General features: G+C 39.5%; 1 protein-coding gene across 1 annotated transcript in view; it reads right to left on the minus strand.

Moving 5' to 3' along the window:
* The window catches only part of syne2 (spectrin repeat containing nuclear envelope protein 2), a 325700-nt gene that overhangs the window by 43469 nt on the left and 264367 nt on the right, over positions 1–17864 (minus strand). The window contains exons 89-94 of the mRNA XM_062967506.1: positions 16184–16331; positions 15523–15617; positions 13300–13534; positions 12629–12823; positions 10524–10649; positions 4152–4307 (exon numbers count right to left, since the gene is read on the minus strand). Of these exons, the coding sequence (XP_062823576.1) occupies positions 4152–4307; positions 10524–10649; positions 12629–12823; positions 13300–13534; positions 15523–15617; positions 16184–16331 (955 nt within the window). The remainder of the gene's footprint in view (positions 1–4151; positions 4308–10523; positions 10650–12628; positions 12824–13299; positions 13535–15522; positions 15618–16183; positions 16332–17864) is intronic.

Here is a 17864-nt window from a genome sequence, read left to right on the forward strand (position 1 = left end):
TGTAATCTTTTCCATACTGTGATGGTGATTTTAGCCCCTGCCTGTGCTAAATCCCTGACCTTTGTATCTCCCTTGAAAGTGTCTGGTCTGTTTGTTTTCCAGCCTCTTCCATGGGAGCGTCTGCCTGGTTAATTCTGCCATTCTCCAGGACAGCTGCACCGGCATGCTTTGAAATGCTTGCAGTGGCTGGGACTATTTCATCAATTGTATCTAAGCAATACATTTCTGTTATACTCTCTATCTTAGACTTATCTTTGAGATAGTAAGTGGGGTTCTTTTGTCCCTGCAAATATTTCATCCCTCAATATTTTCAAGCTTAGTTTGATGAAGCATTTGCTTGAAGACTATTTGGTTGTCTACCTACCTATACACCCATCCATCAATCGATCCATCCAATTAAAGCCCTGGGTGTCATTAGACTGTTATGGGAATATGTAAAACTGTATGATAGGACCCAGAAAAATGCAAATAATTCCTCTTGCCCTAATTTTCCAAAGGGCCAACCTCAGATGGCTTAATACTTAAGACTTTAATATAACTGTACATGGCATATGAAGAAGGGGATTTATATCCAGGAAAGCTCATGCTAAAATAAAGATCAGTTATTCTTAAAGGTGTTGCCACATTCCTTTATTCTCCTTCCTTCCTCCATTTTACAAATACACTTGAGTAATATTCACCTGATACTTCCCAAATGAACCTTGTACTCCTTCATTATCTCTATGCAACAAAACCAAGACCACATGCTGATCCTGTTTTTATGGCCACATATAGCAAATGGCAGACCCAGATGGACATATCTCCTATCAATACTGAAAAAAGCATCCAGCTGGAAGAGTGTTGTGATGCATATGAGGATGCACATTCCAATGGGCATCTGCTTCCTTTATGAATAAGGAAAAGTGTATTTAAAGCAAAAGGCCAGAGTGAATCGGCCTAATTCAAGGTAAAACACACAATGAAAAACGTTTCTTTGTACTACACATAGATTTAGGTCAAGCCATTATAAAGTGTTTCCATACAAGGCTGGATTACAAATTTTGCAGCAAAGTAGGGTTGTCTAATTATGAAAATTGGTAATTGGACTCTAAAGGATCAGGGTCAAAGGATTTATTTCTTGCCATTTGATAAGCTTCCTCAGCTCTACGATGGCGAAACCAAAGAAAGAACATTTCCTGCTTGAACCTGGTTCTTGCAATATATTCATTAAATGGCTATAGGAAATGCATTCCCTCATTGTTTCAGTGTGTTCTCCCACTGGGTATAATAATATGGACCTGCTTTACAGGGTGATAGGATGCATGTAATGTACTTTGAAAACAAGAAAGAAGAAAGCAATATAAAAATATTGACACTTTGTGTCAACAACAATCACGTGTCTTAAGGCGGTAAATTCCTGCAGAAAGGCATCCAGTATACATTGTTTCACTGTTTCCATTTCATATTTATTTAGGTCAGCTCTCCTTTTTCAGGTAAAAATGTAAGACAAGCCATGCTGGATCAGACCAAAGGCCCATCCAGGGATGTATCCACATCACACAATTATGGGAACACTGGTTACCACTTTAACTACCATGGCTCCATCCTGTGGGATCCTGGGATTTGTACTTTAATGAGAGATTTGCACTTGTTCATTTAAGATTTTTTAAAAAGAGAGCTCTAACCATTTTAAAACTACAAATCCCAAGATTCAAAATGGTGAAGTGACAGCAGATCAAGTTAGATATGGCCTTGTAGGTATGAGTAAATCCAACCTCAGGATTCTTTTCATATCATGACAAAACAGAAACTTCCCACTTGGGCATACAGCCTCTGCTATAGAATGGATTGTTGTTATAGTGATCTATGATTTCCATCATCCCAAGAACTGACTGAGGCGTGACTGATTCTTATTTTGGCTGGAGATGATGGAAGACGCAGTCCCAACCCAGTTGTGGAATACTGGTCCGCATACGCATTCCTTTACAATGTAATCTTTAAAGTCAGTAGCATTGCCATTAGGTCATATTTCACCTGAACCAGACTAAAACCCAGAACCTTAATCAATAGCTGATGTTGATGAGAGACTCACAGAAGACTGGGTGACTTGGAAGGATTAGATTGCAGAGCCAACCTTAGGAAATAGGGCTACAAGTGGAGTCCACGACATGCAAGTGTGAAGAAGAGCAAACCACAGACCACCTACCACAATGCAGCCTGAGCCCTGCCACATGCACTATGGAGGACCTTCTTATAGCTGGCACTACAAGTGGCCAGCTACTAGTCAAAGGGCATTTAGTATAATGCCAAGTTTTTAACTTTGTTTTCAAATACATTACTTTGTGTTTTCAAATACATTACAACTTGTACCCTTGGTTCGCTTCTGACACGATAAATAAATAAATAACCTGAACATGAAACAAAGAGGCTAGGATGGTCTTACCATAAGAATACACACACACACACACACTGAACGCATAGCCCTTTTCTAAACAGATGTGAATCAGATAGAAGTTGGATAGAATTACTTCCTGCTAAAGGTATAGCTATGCAGTGCAATTTGATGCATCTTTACTCAGAAGAAAAGGCCTACTATGTACAGTAGGATTTGGATGTATGGATGTTCAATTTCATTAATTTACATTCTACTCTTCAGTATAATTCTAGGACAGCTCAATAAAAGAAAGTAGAGCAGAGTCCCGCTTATCCAGTCTCTGCTTATCCAACATTCTGTATTATCCAACGCAGTCTGCCTTTTAGTAGTCAATGTTTTTGTAGCCAATGTTTTCAATACATTGCAATGTTTTGGTGCTAAATTTGTAAATACAGTAATTACAGTAGAGTCTCACTTATCCAAGCTTCTGGATTATCCAAGCCATTTTTGTAGTCAATGTTTTCAATATATCATGATATTTTGGTGCTAAATTCGTTGAACTACTTTTTCTGTCAAATTTGTTGTTATAACATGGTGTTTTGGTACTTAATTTGTAAAATCATAACCTAATTTGATGTTTAATAGGCTTTTCCTTAATGCCTCCTTATTATCCAAGATATTCACTTATCCAAGCTTCTGCCAGCCCATTTAGCTTGGATAAGTGAGACTGTACTGTACTACATAACTTGTAGTTGAACTGCTTAACTAATTGAACTCATTAACTTGTATTGAACTGCTTTTTCTGTCAATTTGTTGTAAAACATGGTGTTTTGGTGCTTAATTTGTAAAACCATAAAGTAATTTGACATTTAATAGACTTTTCCTTAATCCCTCCATATTATCCAACATTTTTGCTTATCCAACGTTCCGCTGGCCCATTTATGTTGGATAATCGAGACTCTACTGTAAGATACAAACAAACCCAACAGCACTTAGGGTGGAAAATTAACTTTGAAAGAAATGTAGCTGCTTGAGATCAAAAACATCACTTAGAGTTGGCACCAGGCAGGCCCCTCTCAAAAGAGAATTCCACAAACCACATGACATTCTGTATTTGGCTGGAGAATGACTTCAATAGACTGGCATCCACGTAAGAGGGGCACCCCTGGCATCCTACAAAATGTGGCACCAAGTCAAGGAGAAACATGGGCTTTCAAAAGAACATTTACAGGACGGAGGGAAAGACTGTTATTACTCCTGACATGTTTCTGACCCTCTGCCTGAAGTGCATTCACAGGCTAATCTCTCTCCACAATCAAATTTGAAAAGCTTAGCTGCCTTTGCACATAAGGAGGGGGTGAGGGAAGCCGCCACCTGAGAAGCAACAGCTTCTTCCTCTCTTGTGCCCCCTCCTCCTCCATTCCAGGCTGTTTTCAGCAGCATGCTTTCACAGTTAATCTTTGAACAAAGACTCCCAGGACTGCCCTGTTACCTTGGTTCCACCCTGTCTGTGCCAGACTCCTATACATTCCCTCGCCTAAAAGTTTTTGGAACTTCTGGGGAACTTTGCCCAGACAAAGAAACAGAAATAAAATGGAGACTCTCGTACTCTGTGCCTTTTAAAAAGCAACTCAGGAACCGCTGTTCCAAACAGCAGTGGATTAGATCCTATAAAAACAAATTCTCATTCCACAAAAGAGCGTTCTTTCTACAAAGCCAAAGCATCTGCAAAATATCGTTCCCTTTGCTTTTGTTGAAGTCTGGCTGTGAATGAAGCTCTACGGCGTGCGCCACTTACTCTGAGACAGAGCTCTTCCCACTGTCTGTGCAAATGCTGGACTTGCTCTTTCAGCACCATCACATCTTCCGCAAGGAGGTAGTGAGCCAGATCCGCGTTCCTGGTGCCAAGCTCTTTCGCCCTTTGATTCCAGTTGGCAAGGGACTGCTCCAGGTCCTGCATTGAAATACACCAAGAGGGTAGGAAACAACAGTCCTTTCTAAGCAAGTTCCTGGGAGGGATGTTGAGTGTGTGTGCCTCTCTCTCCATGTGTGTATGCCCCCCTCTCCAAATCTTTGGGTTAATCCTTTGAGGAGGAGGGGGAAAAGGGGAGGGGAGGAGGGAAATCTGCATATACAAGTGGGCAGGAGAGCCGGCTTAGTGTTAATGTTGGGATCCAGTCTCTTGACACAACAGAAAGCATCTCATTTTTCCATAGATTCTCAACTCCGCAACATCATGCATATACCTGCACTTTGAATGTTTTACTCCCATGGATGCATCTAAGGAAATAGAACATGAGAAATCACATGCTAAAATAAATCCATCAGTCCCAAAAGCACCAAAAGATCCCACCCCTTTGTTTCTCTACTTTTCCATTTGTTATTCTTTGAAATGAATGAGGAGGAGCAAATGCAACTGTTTGCTGAGTTTTAGCATCAGTAAAACTTTGACCTTCCATTAAGTTGCAACAAGAAATCTTAGGAGTTTAAAAGAAAGAAAGATGGGAAAGAAAGCTTTGTAATTTAATCTGTAATTTGCATGGAATTTTAAAAAAAACTTATGTTAGAAGGAAAAATGTAAAAATATTTCACTATGAAGGAGGGACAAAGTACAGTAGAGTCTCACTTATCCAACACTCGCTTATCCAATGTTCTGGATTATCCAACGCATTTTTGTAGTCAATGTTTTCAATAAATCGTGATATTTTGGTGCTAAATTCGTAAATACAGTAATTACTACGTAGCATTACTGCGTATTGAACTACTTTTTCTGTCAAATTGGTTGTTAAACATGATGTTTTGGTGCTTAATTTGTAAAATCATAACCTAATTTGATGTTTAATAGGCTTTTCCTTAATCCCTCCTTATTATCCAACATATTCGCTTATCTAACGTTCTGTCGGCCTGTTTATGTTGGATAAGTGAGACTCTACTGTAATTGTATGTGGTTGTCTTCAACCCAAAGGATGGAAAGTCACTATAACAGGATGGGTGGGTGGAGGAAATGGCTTAATTAGGAACAATTACTGTATGAATATTAGAAACTATTCTTCAAAAATGCATTTGTATATATGTGTGTGTATAGATTTTTTATTTTGTGTACAGATTTTTGTTGGGGTTGAGGCTAGCATAGCAGGTTAAACCACCAACTATAGAAGATCCTGCTGACTGGAAGGTTAGCAGTTCAAGCCCAGGTTGGGGTGAGCTCCCGCTGTCAGTCCAACTTCTGCTTAACTACCATAGCAGTTTGAAAACAACAGTGTGAGTAGATTAATAGGTACTGCTTTGGTGGGGAGGTAAAAGGCGCCCTGAAAAACATGCTGGCAAAAATCCAACCAGGAAGGCGTCCATGGATGACAGGCTTCTCGGTGTGGAAAATGAAACAACAGCACCTCCCCATGGCTGAGTCGAGCACAGCCAGATCCCAGAGATGAAAAAAGAGTGTCTTTGCCTCTGTTTATGTACTGTCTGTCTCTGTCAATTGTATAAAGGCATTGAATGTTTGCCTGTACCTGTAATCCGCTCTGAGTCCCATCGGGAAGATAGAGCGGAATATTAATAAAGTATATTATTACATTATTATTATTGCTGTTCTTTTAGATAAATGTGCAAATTGGGGCATTCAGAGTAACATAGTTTTTTTGTTTGGTTTTTTTACATTCCTGAAATGTCATAAAACTTGGTTTTTCCAATTTGAAAACGGAAGTCCATGAATGTTTCCTGGACGTTTACTCCCAAGCAAAGATATATGCATCAAAAACTTTTGAATATACTTCAAGATGGGAGTTTGGAAAATTGGGCGACATTCTAAGTGGTCTTCTAAAACAGCCAACTGTGCATTTTTAATTTTTACTCCTATTTTGAACACACACCCTTATTACATCAGATCAACCCTTTGGGAGGATTAAAACTATTTTAGAAGATTCAGAAGTGTGGATCCCATGCAAAAATGACTGGAGGAAGGGAAACAACATTCAGAGAATAGATGGCAGTTTCCCCACACCTGTTTCAGTCACAAGCACCAAAGCATAATTTGGCAATGGATCCACTTGATTTTTCACTTGCAGTATGAGGCTGACTCTGTTCTGCTTTTGCAGTTTGCATGACTGAACATATATAGTAGGGAAATGGATGCTTGTTCAGACATTAATCCAACTACAGGCAGTCCCCAAGTTCTGAACAAGATAGGTTCTGGAGGTTTGTTATTAAACTGAATTTGTATGTCAGTCGGAACAGGTACATTTTTAAAGTGTGTCTCCAGCCAAATATATATATGGATAGCATTGTGAAGGGTAAACACCTCTGTGGTGTTTGTTTTGCTGCCTGTGCCCCTGTTCAGACGATTTCACCTCACTTTCTGCCCCTGTGATAATAGGATTTTGAACAATTTGGCTTGTTGTGCAAACAAGGACAGATGATAAAGCTTCAGTGGAGACACCTTTTCCCCATGATAATAACTCTTCCAGGAAGTGATTTTTCTCACTTCCTGTTGTCTCACTCCCCTGTTCTTGACTAAGAGTCATTTGTAACTTGGGGACTGCCTGTTCACTGCCTTCCCCTTTTAAAGAAGTTTATATATTAATTAATTAAACCATTTATAGCTTGTCTTTTGGAAATCTGAGCCCCTGGTAGTTCAGTGGATTAAACCACTGAGCTGCTGAACTTGCTGACTGAAAGGTTGGCAGTTCAAATCCGGGAAGTGGGGTGAGCTCCCGCTGTTAGCCCCAGCTTCTGCCAGCCTAGAAGTGCGAAACCATGCAAATGTGAGTAGATCAATAGGTACCACTCTGGCAGGAAGGTAATGGTGCTCCGTGCAATCATGCTGGCCACATGACCTTGGAGGCATCTAAGGACAACACCGGCTCTCCGGCTTAGAAATGGAGATGGGCACCACCCTGCAGAGTCGGACACGACTAGACTTAATGTCAACCTTTACCTTTACCTCTGGAGATCACGAAGTAGTGTGTAGCAAAATCATAATTGATGAATTAAAAGAAAGTAAAATAAATAAAGCCCCCCAAGTTACATAGATGACAAATATATTGTCAAAATGGATATGTCAAAACCAATTTGAAACAATGTATATAAATATTTTGTAATCACACATATCAATAAATAGATATGTGTTTGTGTCTATGTGCCTTCAAGTCGCTTGTCAAACTATGGCAATTTTATAGGGTTTTTTAAAACAAGGAGTACTGAGAGGTGATTGGGCCAGTTCCTTCCTCTGAAATAGAGCCTACCTAGTGCGTAAAGTAAGGCAATGTTGGCTGAATGGAGAATTTGTGCCCTTTCTTTCACTAATCAGAACAAAACTGCAGACTGTCTTTAGAAAGCCTTGACAAAACTATTTCAGGGAGAAAGTGGGTGGAATGGGGATCCCACAGACATTCTTAAAAGCTTGTGGCTCAGCAGAGGAATTATATCTTGTTTACAACAGGGAAGGACAGGCCTCAGGATGATTTGTAGCATATTGCCAAAAGTGATGGTTGTTGTGTGCCTTCAAGTCATTTCCAACTTATGGTGACCCTTAGGCGAACCTATCATGGTGTTTTCTGGGCAGGATTTGTACAAAGTGGCTTTGACTTGGCCTTCCTCTGAGGTTGAGAAGGTATGATATGGTCAAGGTGATCCCGTGGGCTTTCAAGGCTGACCCTGGTCTAGCGCTCAAAACACTATCGTATATGACTTTGGCTCTCATAAATTCTCTATTGTTTTAACTGCAATAAAAATGAAATGGCTTATGATTTTTGTTAGGGAAAACTACCCAAAATACAGCAGAGCATCCAAAATATGCAAAACACAGGATAGTTATGGTTTAGCATTCAGCTTACAGCAAGCAGAGTGTGAAGTGCCAGGTGGCTGTAATGAATTTAGAGCTTAGGAGGCAAAGATCCAGAGTTCAATCTTTAAAAATCATCAAAAATAATTACATTTCTTCATAGTAAAGAACTGGGTCCTAGCTATTCTATAACTCCATCTCTTCTAGGGTTTCAAAGCGGGGGGGGGGGGGGGGGGGAAACTCCAAGGTACTACATCTTTCTGATACACACAAGCAGAAAGAGATCACAAAGCACACAGCACATTCTCTATATACTAAGACAGTGATGGGCAACCTTTTGTGTGTGTCAAAATTCACCAAAAACCCTAGCATGACTTGGGTGGTGTGTCACTTTGAGGAAAAAACCCCATAATTTCACAATATGTATAGTTTAAATAACAAAAATATATAATTGTAATATTTAACTGTATTTAATAAATCAAAAACTATTTACTACCGTTGTTTCCATGCACAACAATCTATGGTACCTCTTACAGTTTCCACGCTGATTTCCCTCTATTCTAGTTTCAATGTAGTCATGAATAATGAATAATACAATAATAATATAATAGTAATAATATGACAATATACTATAATAATAGAATGATATAATAATTTTATATATATATATATATATATATATATATATATATATATATATATATATATAAATGTAATGTGCATAATTCCCATGGACTAAACAACAAAACCACTGGACCAAATCACATCAAATTTGGCCACAAAAGACATAGTCATCCAATCAATCTGCATGCGGCAGCGTGTCAGCAAAAATGGCTAGGTGTGTCAGTGTTGACATGCGTGTCATAGGTTGGCCATCACTGGCTCAGGAGGTGAACAGTTCAATAGTTAAACATTACAAAAATAATTACATTTCTTCATGGTAAAGAACTGGGTCCTAGCTATTCTATAACTCCATCTCTTCTAGGGGTTCAAAGCAAGGGAAAAAAACTCCAAGGTACTACAACTTTCTGATACACATAAGCAGAAAGAGATCACAAAGCACACAGCACATTCTCTATATACTAAGATGTAAAAAGCCAAAGTCAGAAGTAAAGGCTTGCAGTAGAAATGTATCCATTCTACACAACCAATCAGAATGAGAGCAGAAACAGAGAGGAGAGAAGAAGAAATTGATATATTCCAACTGTCATACAGGAGACATGGGGGGAGGTAAGCCTTTCATCATTTTAAAATGTATTTGTTATGCAATGCTTTTGACACAAAATAAATAATTCCAAGCTAACTCCTCCTCACTGAGGACTGGGGACTTGGGCAGTGTGGGGTTAAATCCCAACAATGACCGCCCGCATCTTGCAAATTGGGCTACTGAAACACAGAACATATAGAGCAGTAGTTCTCAACCTGGGGTCCCCAGATGTTTTCAGCCTTCAGATCCCAGAAATTCTAACAGCTGTTAAACTGCCTGAGATTTCTGGGAGTTGTAGGCCAAAAACATCTGGGGACCTCAGGTTGAGAACCACTGATATAGAGCAACCAGGTAGACTCTTGTTTTCTTCTTTCTGAAAAGAGTGTGAGCTTATTTTTCAGTTCTGACCCTGAAAACAAATTTGTAAATAAAGAATGCACTCAAAGGTAGCTTGATGTTTAATTCTAATGGTATGTATTTTGCAGCTGACTCTGAAGTTTGCCTCTGTGTGTGCATGCATATGTGTGTATGTACACAATATGGATCCCAGAAGGAGGAATATGCCTTCCTGGCTCATACATTTTCTCAAAGATGACTGCATGCACTTCTAATTACAAAACCACTGCATCTTCTTTTTGTTGCCGCTGCTGTGCTTTCAAATTAACTCAGACCTATGGCAAGCCCAACCTAGGATTTTCTTGGCAAACTTTATTCAGAGAAAGTTTGACATTCTTGCCTAAAGTCAGCCAAATAGTTTCCACAATCAGGTTTTGAATCTGATTCCTCATTTCATGGCTGAGCATTTAAATCACTAAATCATGCTCATGGTTCAACATGTTTCACCAATTTATATTAGAACAAATCCCTTTAGTCATAAGGGGCAGAAAAATACTCCTTCCACCAGACATTCGAAAATTTTACTCCCATGTTTTATAACACCGAGAATTGTGTCCATTCAGGTTATATAAATCCTTTGACCTATCCAATGAGCAACTCATTTAGGAAAGAGATTTCCTCACGTAAGTGTTTGTATGAATTAAAGGAAAGTGGTTTCCTAGGAAGAGGAAGTCACCACTTCCTAGAAATATTTGAAGTCTCACCATCCCTGGGCAAAACTGATAATCTATCAGTTTACAAAAAACCAAGCTAGGGATTTTACTGGGAATTTATCATCTCAGTACCTTGACGTGTTCTTTGGCTGCCTGCAGGTCATCATGTTCTCCTGGGAGAGGATTTTTTACTTCTGCCTTGAGCTTTTGAAGATTGTGGCCTAACTCTTCCACTTGCTTTTCACAATTCTCCCAAGTCTGTAATTCCAAAAATGAGGAAGAATGAATTAATGAATAGCATTAGTGGCTTAAAGGATTGGGCAAAGCTGGTAGCACCTAAGTATGGAGATCATGAAATCATCAAGTCCAAATAGACCACACATCCCGTTCAACTCTCTAAATCGCAAAAAGATACAATTAAAGCACTTATCTCCTCGAACTCTAGGTTGGCCATAGACGCAATCCAATTGCTGGAATCCCAACTACAGCAGACCAATAGAGTCAATGGGATTCAAACAAGTATTGGTTTATCAGTGGGCAGTAGATTTAACAGGCCTACTCCAGTTTGAATAAGCAGTTGGACTTAATGTAGTTGGCACTAGTAGTGGGAATGATGAAGGCCTCTAGTTGTTGATGGACTATAACTCCCAGGATCCCATGCCAAAAATAAGTTGCAGAATGGTAGGAGCTGCAGTTCAACATCTGGAGAGCTGCATGAATTAAGCCCACATTGCTTGCTTTACAGGGAAATTGCTTCTTTTTGAAGAGCTGCTAATTTTAGGTCTTTTCTCATAGGGTTTACCATATACAGTAGAGTCTCACTTATCCAACACTCGCTTATCCAACGTTCTGGATTATCCAACGCATTTTTGTAGTCAATGTTTTCAATACATCATGATATTTTGGTGCTAAATTCATAAATACAGTAATTACTACATAGCATTACTGTGCATTGAACTACTTTTTCTGTCAAATTTGTTGTATAACATAATGTTTTGGTGCTTAATTTGTAAAATCATAACCTAATTTGATGTTTAATAGGTTTTTCCTTAATCTCTCCTTATTATCCAACATATTAGCTTATCCAACATTCTGCTGGCCTGTTTACGTTGGATAAGCGAGACTCTACTGTACATAAGAAAGGGAACAATGCAAAACAGAACAGGAGCCTTAAAGTTGTCTATCACCATTTAGCACCTCAGTAGCAGTATCAATGTGAACACACACAAGGTCATTACATTTCTATTTAAATTATATATAAATTACATTTGGGGAAGTAGGCTTAGTCTGCAAAAGTTTATGCTACCAACTTTGTTCTCTCAGTTAATCTCTAAAATGATACATATTTAAATTACAGCCATTAATTCTGTCATCGGCATTTGAATCTCTATAGAGTGTGAATAGCTTTCGCAAAGATTCCTTGCCAATGCAAGAATCTTCAACCATCCAGATTTTCAGGCTGTGCTTTTCTAAATTGTCTCCAAATGCTCCAAATACATTCTAGATCTCTATCTCCATGGATACCTGAAGCATCAAAAAGTGCCAAACTCTATATTTTTTGACCACAAGTGACTGCTAAAACTCAATTCTCTAACTTTAGTCAATTATAGTCAGAAAATACAGGGTTCAGTATAGAATTAATGGGGGCATGGAATCAATGGCTTCTCTGGCCAGATCTCCCCAACACACTATCCACTACCAACTATCCTCTTGTTGTATTCTCAGATGCTTAAGTCAGGAAGTCAATGTCCAGTTCAAGCACACACTAGAGCAGTGGTTCTCAACCTGTGGGTCCCCCGATATTTTGGCCTTCAACTCCCAGAAATCCTAACAGCTGGTAAACTGGCTGGTATTTCTGGAAGCTGTAGGTCAAGAACATTTGGGGACCCAGAGGTTGAGAACCACTGCCCTAGAGTCATGCTTGAAGACCAAGAGATGCCCAGAAACACTTCTGGGAGTGGACAACACAAGTAAGAGAAACCATGGCACATAAAGTCCGCAGATAAGGGGTTCTTCTTATACTATAGCAAGTTTAGGCAAACTTTGGCCCCAGGTATTTTGGACTTCAACTCTCACAATTCCTAACAGCATATCAACTTTTAGGAATTGTGGGAGTTAAAGTCCAAAACACCTGGAGGGCCAAAGTTTGCCCATGCCTATATTATAGGATTATGGAAATTCTAAACTATCACTGGGCACTGGTACTAATAGAAATGATTGAGTTATGCAGAATGTACCTCTATAGTGCTTTGAAGTTGTTTTGTCATCTTCTCCACTTGAAGTTGTGTATTGCCCCAGCTCTCCTGCAACTGGCTCATCTCGTGTTGAATGGCAGCTTTTGCTTCACGGGCTGCCGCCCCAAGTAAATTTCTACCCATGTCCAAGGCCAATGAGTACCTGTTTTGCCATCTCCGAAGAAGGATTTGTTTGTTCTAAAAAGAAGCCAATTGAACATGTGTAAACCTTAATCATCCAACGTTTACATATTTCTATGAAACAATAAGGAAAAGGGCTGCACATTATTAGCATGAAAAGGATCCTCTTCAGAACAGTCCTTTCAAGAATTTCCATATTAATTGGTATTTCACACCGGCCTTCTAGCTATTTGGAATAGTAAGTTTTAAATATTAAATGAAATTATATTTACATTGTTTTTTCTATAGTACGTCAGAGAACCTATATAATCCCTTCTTCCTTTTGTCCTTACTTTCTCAAGCAGACCAGACTGAAAGAGGAGGAGGTATGTTTCTGGTCCAAATAAATTCCTACAATAAGTGTAGATCCAGGATTTGAAACCATGTCTCTCCAGGTCTAATTTCAACATTAACTATACCACACAAGTTCATTGAGACACATTGCTGTTTTCCTGTTTAGTGGTGCACCTAATGATAACAAAAAGAGATCTAACCTTGAAATCATGACTCAGAGTCCTAACTTGGTCTAAGCTGTACTTGTCCTGGCTCTTTGTAGCAGCTATGAAGCCATTTGTATCTGTGAGAAATCTTCTGAGGTCCTGAGACAAGGTTGTGAATTTCTGCCACTGCTTTACAAGGGTATCAATTTGGCTCTTTCTCTTCTGAGCCATGTGGACGACACTTTGCCATTGTTCCTTCAACACGGTGAGTTTGGAGATAAACTCGGTCCTGAAACAGTGGGATAAAGAGGCATGACTAACAATTGCTAAGGCTAGCTCTGCTGCAGAGTGTCATGAAAGGAGAGCAAATCAAATCATAAATAAATTATGTAATACAGGGCTATTGTAGTTCTACTGCTAGGAGGCAGAGAGAGATCCTTAAAGATTAATCTGTCTCAGCATCTCAAGTAACTGAGTTGATCTTGGAAAATATATTTACTTGATAGGGGTTTGAAACTGTTATTTGGTGTATAACCCCAAGTATGATACAGTAGAGTCTCACTTATCCAAGCCTCGCTTATCCAAGCCTCTGGATAATCCAAGCCATTTTTGTAGTCAATGTTTTCAATATATCATGATATTTTGGTGCTAAAGTCGTAAATACAGTAATTACAACATAACATTACTGCGTATTGAACTACTTTTTCTGTCAAATTTGTTGTATAACATGATGTTTTGGTGCTTAATTTGTAAAATCATAACCTAATTTGATGTTTAATAGGCTTTTCCTTAATCCCTCCTTATTATCCAAGATATTCGCTTGTCCAAGCTTCTGCCGGCCCATTTAGCTTGGATAAGTGAGACTCTACTGTATATGAAATTTTCAGCCAAAAAATCAATTCATACATTAGTAAGAACTTTCTGACAGCAAAAGATGTTCGATAGTGGACGAGATTGCCTTGGAGTATGGTAGACTCTGTTTCTCTTCAAACAGAGATTGGATGTGTTCCAAGGGCAGTATTATTGCCTTACAAGGGGTTGGACTAGATGGCTAATGCCATCTTTATGCTTCTTTGATTGCTTTTTGAATGTATGGTACTTTCCACCTATTGGATATGAAGGGAGCCCAGGCAAATGTTTCAGTTACTTTTGGGAACCATCCTCTTAGACTGGGTTAGGTAAGGTGTGGCTCTCCAAATGTTGTTCGACCATAATTGCAACAACAATAACAATACACAGCTTTTTTAAAAAATGCTATTGTTTTTAACCTGAGACACACCCCTTTAGGAATCTCTAGATCTTCCAGCATAACTAACTCTTTAAACAGAAGTTGATTAGAGAGTTGATCTGGAGGACCTAGAGAATTCTAGACAAAATATATGAATTAAATCTGTGGGTAATCAAATCTGCAAAACCATAAATGTAGAGGGACAACTGTATGTATACATGTATAAGTGGTTATACATGCACATACATCTAATGGCTTTGTCTGACAGTACTTACATATACTTCTAAAGGGACAGTTATACCAACTGTATTGAATTATAGATTTTGGCAAGAACTGGAAGATCAGCTGGTCCAGCCCTCTCTAACTACAGTTTCTCCAGATGAGTTAGACTACATCTACTATCATCCCCAGCTAACAAAGTCATGATGGCCGTGGTGGATGGGATTTGCCTTCCAGCATTTTAGGTGGATTCCAGGTTGGGGAAGGATAACCTAATCTAATGAACGCAACAAAATCCAAAACCAAAAAACCAGGAGCAGTGATACCTAATGAACACAAATACAGGCTCCTCCATACCAAACAACTTTTATAGTACCTGCCGTCTTAGAGGTAAGCCCCATAAAGTTTGAAGTGGCTTATTCAAAGGTAAGCATGTCCAGAATTACAATATGAATAAATTAGATTTTCTTACCCAGAAAAATGAACATTACTAATAGAAAATAGCAAGTATTTTTCATGACACAAAAATGTCCGTAGTGGTTTTCACTAAGCCACTGCTCAAATTTAGGGTTTAAAAAGGTTATTTCTTTGGATGACAGTCACGCTGGCTAGGGACAGTCTTAGCATGTTATTAAAAAAGTAACTTTTCGATGCTCATCTTGGGAATAAGATAAGTATGGTTTTGCCTCTATTCAGCCTCAAGATTAACTGGTCCAGGTACTGTCATTTATATAATTTCTCCTTTTTTATAACTATTAATTCTGGACTCAGGATGCCTCTCTACACCTTCCACCTTGACAGTAAATACCAATCAAATAAAATAATGTTACCTGTTTTCTGCTTCTCCTGATTCAAGCATTTGCAGAGCTTTGGACATAATACAGTTGAAAATCTGCTGATGAACAGAAATCTCTGCTTGCAGTATCTGTAAACATCAGACAAAAATTGTATTATTATTATTACATGCTGTTCATTAAAAAAGGTTAAACCATGGTATAAACAGGGCACCTTAAATAACCAAAGTTTGTAAAGAATCCTTAGAAAACTCACAGCCTATCTGGGTTCCTTAGGTAAGCCTAAATCAAAGTCCCAAATAAATGAAGAAGAGACTTGAGAACATATTGCAAGTTGCTTCTGGTACTCTGCGGTGGCGCAATGGGTTAAACCCTTGTGCTGGCTGAACTGCTGACCTGAAGGTTGGGTTGCTGACCTGAAGGTTGGTGGTTTGAATTCGTGAGATGGGGTGAGCTCCTGTCTGTCAGCTCTAGCTTGCAGCAACATGAAAGAAGCCTCCCAGCAGGATGGTAACACATCTGGGCAACGTCTCTGTAGACGGCCAATTCTCTCACACCAGAAGAAATTAAAGGAGTCACATTGAATCACTGAACCAACACTTAAGTAAATCCCTCCATTTCAATGGCTCTCTTCTAAATGCAAGGAAAAGGGTCACAGCATTATTTGGATCAGGCCTCAAATCTTCAGGAACATTACCTCATATTCTCTCTGCTGCTCCTTCAGCCTCTCAGTTGTGCCTGCCACGTTCTCTTTCAAACCTTCCTTCATTCTCTCCAGGAAATGCACCCAATTTTGACATTGTTGGAGAAATGCTTTGTCATCCGCCTGAATGGTTTGCAGCTCACTGCAATTTAAAAAAGAGAGAACAAAATCAATCAAAAAAGAGAACAAAATCAAACTCAGCTATCTTTTTTCAAATGAGTTTTAATCCTTATCACCAACCACTGTTCGAAACTGCATTATATGGCCAGTGTAAATTCATATAATGTAGTTCAATGCAGTTAAACTACGCTATATGAGTCAACACTGACCATGTAATGTACTTTCAAACTTCCTTATATAGCAATGTAAATGGGGTCCTAATTACACTTAACACATTTGCTACTTAAAGAAGGTAAGTCCACCATCTATCACTGAAGTCCCATTGACTTCAACGGATGTACATATTGGATGTATACACCACCTTTTCCCCAGGTTGGGATCTGAATTTGGATTTAAGCCTTTATGAATGACTAACAATTAAAGCATTCAAAGTTCTTAAAATGAAAACTCTGATTTGACTTGATAGGGTGAGGAATGTGTAATGGGAAGAAAGAGATATTAGACGGATTGTGTTGTGACTGCGCCTTCGGGGATTATGGTTGATGGTGATGGAATTCGAAGAGGAAGAAAAAACCCTCGTGATGAGGGTTCACTGGAGGAGTTGCGCAGGAAGCGTCTTAGAGAGTTATATGGGGGATCTTCTGAGGAAGATTCAGATGGGGAGATGGATGCTGAGGAACAGGTGGTGGCTGGGGAAGCGGGCACTGAATGGGCACAGCCACCGGAGATGTCTGGGGATTTGGGGCCTATGGATACTTCTGAACCTGGGGTTTCTGCAGGAGCTGATCCCAATTGGGATGCTTGGAGAAGGGAGGATGGTTCTTTAAGTGTTCATGGGGCTAAGTGTGGTCAGGATGATTGGGACTCCGACGAATTGCTAGGTACTCCAGATCCACGAGCTCTAGCTGTGTGGAGTTCAGACTCTGAGTAGATTTCGGACACCTGGTGTTTGGGTGTGAGTGTTTGGTCACCCAGGAAGAAGGGGAATAAAATGGGAATGTTTGGCCACTGCACTTTGCGTGTGGCAAGGTGTTGCTGAGGCGCCATTGGGATCTCTGTGTTTCCATGAAGACTGGACCTGGACTATGATTTGAATCTGCTGTTATCACCTAGCTTGGCTCTCGCTGTGTCTTATCGTGGACCTGTTTTGGATGACTGCACCCTCTTCAGACCTTGGATCGGAATTTGACCTTGCTACTGCCTTTGCCCTGTGATTGATGACTACTATCGGCTTTTGACTCCTGGCTTGCTCTTTGGACACCGCTGTTATCTCCTGACCTGACCTTGGAATCCCGGATGACGTCTTTTCACCATCCTTTTGGAGCCTTCGGCTTTATCCACATTGTGGAAGCAGTCTACTGCATTCTTGGTTTGTTTGTTTGTTTCCTGACCAATTTGGTGTTTTCTTTTGGGAATTGTTCCCTTGAAAACTACAGAGCCGGCTGGCAGGGCTTGGACTCAGAAAGTGCAGTTTGCACTAAGTTTGTTTAGCTTGGTTTTTACCTGCTTGTGTTGCTGAATTATATTTTTGTTTGAACTGCCCTTGTAGCACTGA

The sequence above is a fragment of the Anolis carolinensis genome, chromosome 1 (genome assembly GCF_035594765.1).
Source record: "Anolis carolinensis isolate JA03-04 chromosome 1, rAnoCar3.1.pri, whole genome shotgun sequence".
Taxonomy (NCBI): Eukaryota; Metazoa; Chordata; class Lepidosauria; order Squamata; family Dactyloidae; genus Anolis; species Anolis carolinensis.